General features: G+C 39.3%; 1 protein-coding gene across 1 annotated transcript in view; it reads left to right on the forward strand.

Moving 5' to 3' along the window:
* LOC110033140 (alpha-aminoadipic semialdehyde synthase) overlaps nt 1-5,434 on the forward strand; it is a gene marked incomplete in the record, with an annotated part of 112,360 nt that extends 106,926 nt beyond the window's left edge. The window contains 3 exon segments of the mRNA XM_020737027.1: nt 4,749-4,781; nt 4,869-4,938; nt 5,050-5,434. Coding sequence (XP_020592686.1) covers nt 4,749-4,781; nt 4,869-4,938; nt 5,050-5,108 — 162 coding nt within the window.
* Nucleotides 5,435-5,706: the final 272 nt, after the last annotated feature.

A 5,706-nucleotide genomic window follows, 5' to 3' on the forward strand; every position in this document is an offset into this window, starting at 1 on the left:
TATAATCTTTTTTGAGTAAAACAATAACAATATATATATATATATATATATATATATATAAAAGCACCTAAACTTATATTTTCTTTTATAACTCCCAAATCCTTAATATCAACTCAAAAATACCATTTATATTAACTTTTTTGATTTAAAGAATGAAGATCTACTGGTACTGGAGCTCAGGAATCTGATGGATAATACTTTGGTTACTACGGGCAATAGTACATGAAGATTTACTTGAGCTGAGGAATTTCTTAACTAGCTCACTTCCAAGAATTAGAGGCAGATGGACTAAAGTAAGACGTCCCTAGCACTTTTGTGCCCTTTTGTGGTTTTTTTCATTTTTTACCTTTATGTATCTTTGCTTTATCTGGGTTTTGTGTGTGTTGTATTGTATGAGTTGGACTTTCTTTTAGGCTCTCTCATACAACATTTCTGTATCTTTTCCGTATTAATATATTTGCCCTCGGATTTTTTCTAATATATATATATATGTATCATAAAGGTTGAAAGCCCAAAAAGGCTAATATATTAAATAGAAGGAAAGATACATATATAATGTGTGGGAGGGCTCAAGCATGACACTCTGCCCACAGAAAATCACAAATGGTTCCAAAACTAGAAAAAAATAGAAAAAATATATTAGATAGTTAAATAAAAAGCCAAAAAATGTCGAAATACATAGAATCAGGTGGCTAGAGAAAGACCCAATTTGGTCTTGCCTCTACCTCTAGCTCTAGGGAACGAGCAAGTTGATAAGTTGGTAAGATGCCAGTAGTAACTAATGTATCATCTAATATGTTCCCGAGCTAGAGTTGGTCTCCATTCTTCTTCTTCCTCCTGGAATAGACTTGTCATTTCTCATTTGAAGAATCAGTCTGATGGGGTGATAAAGGTGAAGCAGAAGGAATACCTACCGTAGTATCCACAATAGGTTATAGTATATTTGAAATATGAGTTACCTCTACACCGCATACTTCTTGAAGAAGTGGAGCTACGAGGCTCTTCTGATTATCAGTCTGAACATTATCATTTGTAGGTAATAGTCCATTAGTATTTCCTGTAGGTAATAGTCCATTAGTATTATTTTCTATGGGGTTTGAAGGTGCCAGCATCACATCACTCGCAGTAACAGTAACAGCAGTGTCATGGGGGGGTCCTTAGGGGCAACAAACACCTCTTGTCTGGTAGTATTCTACCCAGGTTGAACTAAAATGTCCAAAGCAATGGGGTTAGACCCATCTTTCTTCACTTGAACCTTAGATTTCAAATTTGGATGAAACTTGTGTCATTTATCAAGAACATGACCAAACATCTTATAGTGGGTACAATATGGGGGTCTGTGCTCCATGACAATTTATTGCCAATAACCATTATAGGTTGTGCCCAGCCAGACTTCAGTAACATCAGGTAAAATAATATCTTTTTCCACAAGTATTTTGGTCACCGAGGGTCTGGTTAGGTTGAAAGTAGGCAGATCTAGCTTCAAAGCATCCCCAAAGATGTCCCCAATAGAGTAGAGAACCTTATGGTGAAAAAAATGTAGCTTGAGACCAGGTAAACTAAACCATATCGGTATAGTGGGAGTTTCATGATTTGGGTTGAAATCAGGAGACCAGTTGAGTAGCTTCATAGGTTTACCGGTGATGTTAATATATTTTCTGGAGAAAATCCGAGTGTAGTCCTCAGGTATGGTTAACTGAATCAATACATGTCTGCCATGTATGAGCCCCACTTTTCACTTTCCTGTTAGTTTGAGGTCATCAAAAACTTTTTTTGATAATTTCCATAAGTGGGTGTACCCACAGAAATTCTCCAATAAGAACAAATTTGTATTTGTCGGTCAGCGTTGAAATTTCTGACGTGGAGAAAAAAGTGTTGTTTTTCTTTATTTTCTGCTTGCATTTTTAATAAAGAGACGGCCACCTGTACCATCACGATGCTCATTATAACTTGAATGGAAGACAACCGTCGTCTCCCCCTGAGGATTATCCACCACGTGGGCAAAGGAGGTTTTTCCATGTTTAGAATTTAGCTTACGCCCTTGGCTACTCTACTACGCTATGAAAAGCACCAACAGTGATAAGGCCTCCAAGTGCAGCGACAGGGGCGACATCTCTATATGTTGATAGATACCCGCGAGAGTCACTCGCTTCTTTCAGCCCGGAAGTGAAGGAACTCTCTTCCCTTGAGCCAGGTCTTTCTTGATTGAAGATGTCACTTGCTACGATTACGAACCGCTGCGCACCTGTCCTCTTTTTTTAGCGAAGAATTCCTACCTCTTTCGAAAGAGTTCCACATCTATGGCTATGCTCGGATCTCACTCTCTCTCTCTTTCCGGCTTAGCTTAGTGAAGAGAGGGGCCTTTCTGACCTAAGGATCATTTCCCTTTGGGTATGAGCTTCTCTTCTAGGAGCCCTGCCTCCAACATCGCTTATTCTGCCTTGCCTCTATCTCTATCTCAGTTCATTTCTTCTTCATAAGACCTCCTATTTGAAATAGCAAAAGAACTCCCAGCTCTGGAGCTGATTGAATGATTCTTGTTCACTGCTAAGCTAATCGTTCTGTCCTACTTGACTCTATTATGATACCTAACCCTAGGGTGAGAATCGCTTTTTGAATAAGCACTCGCCATGTCAAGTCAGCTTAGAGTATGCCCTTCTACTTCCGGTAGTCAGAGAGGTAGCCGATAGTCGGAACAACTGGAACTTTAGCTTGCACTCGAGCTGGCGTATAGTTATTTTCTGCGGCCTATGGTCCTCTTTAATCTTTCAGCTGAGTCCTTTTGGGCATGTCGGCTAGCCACCTGTCTGATATTAAACTACTCACTTGTCCGCTTCCAATTTTCAAAGTCAGAAGCCGATGCCACTTTTCAGGAGTAATCGAATCGGCAGGCACAACAGAAGGAATCAGGGAGTTAGCTTAGAGGACAACACTCACCTCCGCCACCGGATCTCGAAAACCCTCTCCAAAATACCACCAGTCAAGCTAAGCAAGTTTCAAAGAAGGCATAATAGGGCTTTTAAGAGCCTCTGAGAATCAAACAATTTCAGTGCCTCATGGGCGCTGAGTCTGCTAATCTGTTGGTTTCACCGACATAAGGAAGGGCTTCCGTGGAGTGGAACCTCTTTGCAGAGCCTTGGAATATTTCGTGATAGTTATCATGGGTTGCAAAGGGGCGGGACAAGGATATACCAAACCAGACTTTTTTTGTTCTGTGTATGTAATTGAAGATTTAGTGACTTTGCCAAATGAACCATATCTAGACGAAAATGATGATATCGATACCACCCTCGTGATTAGCTCCTCGCGTACGCTCCCGCTATGGAAATGAGTCCTTCGTTAAGCTCTCGTCATTGGTCAGTTCCCGTTACTCTACCTCTTTAAGAAGATCCTCTTATTGAGTGAGTTATTGACTTCTTTGATTCGATTGGCTTGGTCTTTTACCTGAAAATACGGAAAAATTGGCTTTTTTCTTATGCGTATGCTCCTACACCAACCAGTTACTACAACAGCCAATAGATTTCCCGACTTGTTCATACTACCCATTTGTGGAGCTAGGAGATTCGGTTGTTTAACCTGAGGGAAGTTTCGGGATCAGTTGATTATGCAGGTGCGTGTGCCGGTTAAGGTTGACAGTGCCTCTGACCGCCCCTATCTATAAAGGGGCTTATGGTCTCGCTGACTTAACCGCTGACAGGCTTTCATTCTCATATTGATCTCAAACACATTTTGAAATTCTAGAGTCTGTTATGTCAGGATGATAATGGGTTTCGCCATCCTCATAGCCGGAAGCCAGATCTACTCTCTCTGGTCATTGCCTCAGTCAGCTTCGAGGCGATCTGTCTAATTCTATGGGAGAATTCTCTGAACATCTGGAAAAACATACTACTTACTGCTAGTATTCTCAGGGTACAGTAGTTGGACTACTAGCTTACAGTCAGATTCCTTCTAGCTATTAAGACTTAATACATAAGAAGAAATCCAAATGGTTACTACTAAATAGCTGTCAACTAATGAACACTCTTTTGAAAACTCATTTTGAGTTTGAGATTAAGAAGGCGCTAGATATGTTCAGAGAGATCTTTTTTGAGATGTTCCATATCTGGATCCGGATTCGAAGAAGATCTCAGAGGTTTCATTTCCCCTTCTTGGCTTATTATGACTCTTCTTTAGTTCGCCAATCTGGCTATTCTAGTATAACCCAGGGTAAGCTCGTCAACCCGATCAAGGGAAGCACTTTACGATTAAAGAAGCGGCACCTGTATTGACTTTCCTTCTTTCGAGTAAGAGTGTGTTCCCACGGTTGAAGTTCAATAAAGGGCTCCCTTTTGATCAGAGGAAGACGGTATGGGTCTTTCCTTTAGGACTTTTATCCTTTCTATAATTCTATAAGGTGTGCTTCTGCTAGAAGAATGGCTGGACTCACCATTTGAATGAAAGTCGGCCAAGGCAAAAAATGGACTCCATCGGGTGTTGCCACGGAATCGGGTTCTGTTTTCGAATCACTTTCTGCTGCTCAGTCAGAAGATGCTTTGGTAACCGATGTAGCTTCATCGGATGATGTTCTAGTAGAGTCTGATACCGGGGAATCCTCTTCCGTTAGAAGATCATTTATTCTGAGTTTCTCACTATCCTCTAGCACCTTGCTTTCTCCGACTCCGACGATCTAGACAAAATCTCGCTTAAACCTCATTAATAGAGTCTTCCTTTTTTATTCAAAGAAAAAACCACCCAGAGAAATGGCCCGCACGGTTGGTGTTCCAGCAGCCATTGGAGCTCTGGTAAAACTCTCCATATCTGGACATAATTTTATTACTATGGGGACTAAGCAGTCATTCTGACTAATTATTTTACTCATTATTTTCCAGCTTTTGCTCCAGAACAAGATTCAAACCAAAGGTTTGATCAGACCAACTGAACCTGAGGTTTATGTGCCCGGTAAGTTTTTGTCGACGATTTGAAGCCCTTCGACATTATTAATATGTTTTACTAAGCAAAAAATAATTCCAAAAAAAAAAATGATCATTATTTTATTCCTGTCTGTTGCAGCATTGCAAATGTTAGAAGCTTGTGGAATTATGCTTCTGGAGAAAATTGAGACTTTATGAGCTGGTGTCAGTCTTTCAATAAGAGCAGGCTGTTCATAATTTCTTAAATAGAGATTGAAGCAGATTCAAAGGTAGTTGTAAATGTGCTTGTGTATAAATGATGGAATTTACTGATTCTTGATGTATGCAAGCCAAATGCCCTACTTGTATTCTACCTTTTTAGATGTTTTCCCCTCTTTAATTGTAGCACAATGACTGGAAACAAACTAAATTGTCTGCAAATAATTGAAGACTGCTAAAAAAACGATTGAATCTGCAGTCAATGAGTAAAGTCTTGCTCAAATGGAACTTAAATTGGTTGAATTTATGTTGGATTGAACTGCTGGAGATTCTCCATATGTTTGGATGTATGAATTTGCATATAAATATATTTCTATAACTTTGGTTAAAACTAAAAATTGATCAAAATTGTATTGATTTTTTCTGGAAATTGAAGTTTAGGAGCTCCCGTAATAAGGTTTATATTGCTGATTAAAAAACTTAATTAATAAGGTTTATATTCCTTATTAACAATAATAATCTCTTACAAGCATATTTTAATAACAAACAAGATTTCATGTTGAGGAAATGACAATAGCACTGTGCCAATAAGATCTTT

Source organism: Phalaenopsis equestris, unplaced genomic scaffold (assembly GCF_001263595.1).
Source record: "Phalaenopsis equestris unplaced genomic scaffold, ASM126359v1 Scaffold001097, whole genome shotgun sequence".
NCBI lineage: Eukaryota > Viridiplantae > Streptophyta > Magnoliopsida > Asparagales > Orchidaceae > Phalaenopsis > Phalaenopsis equestris.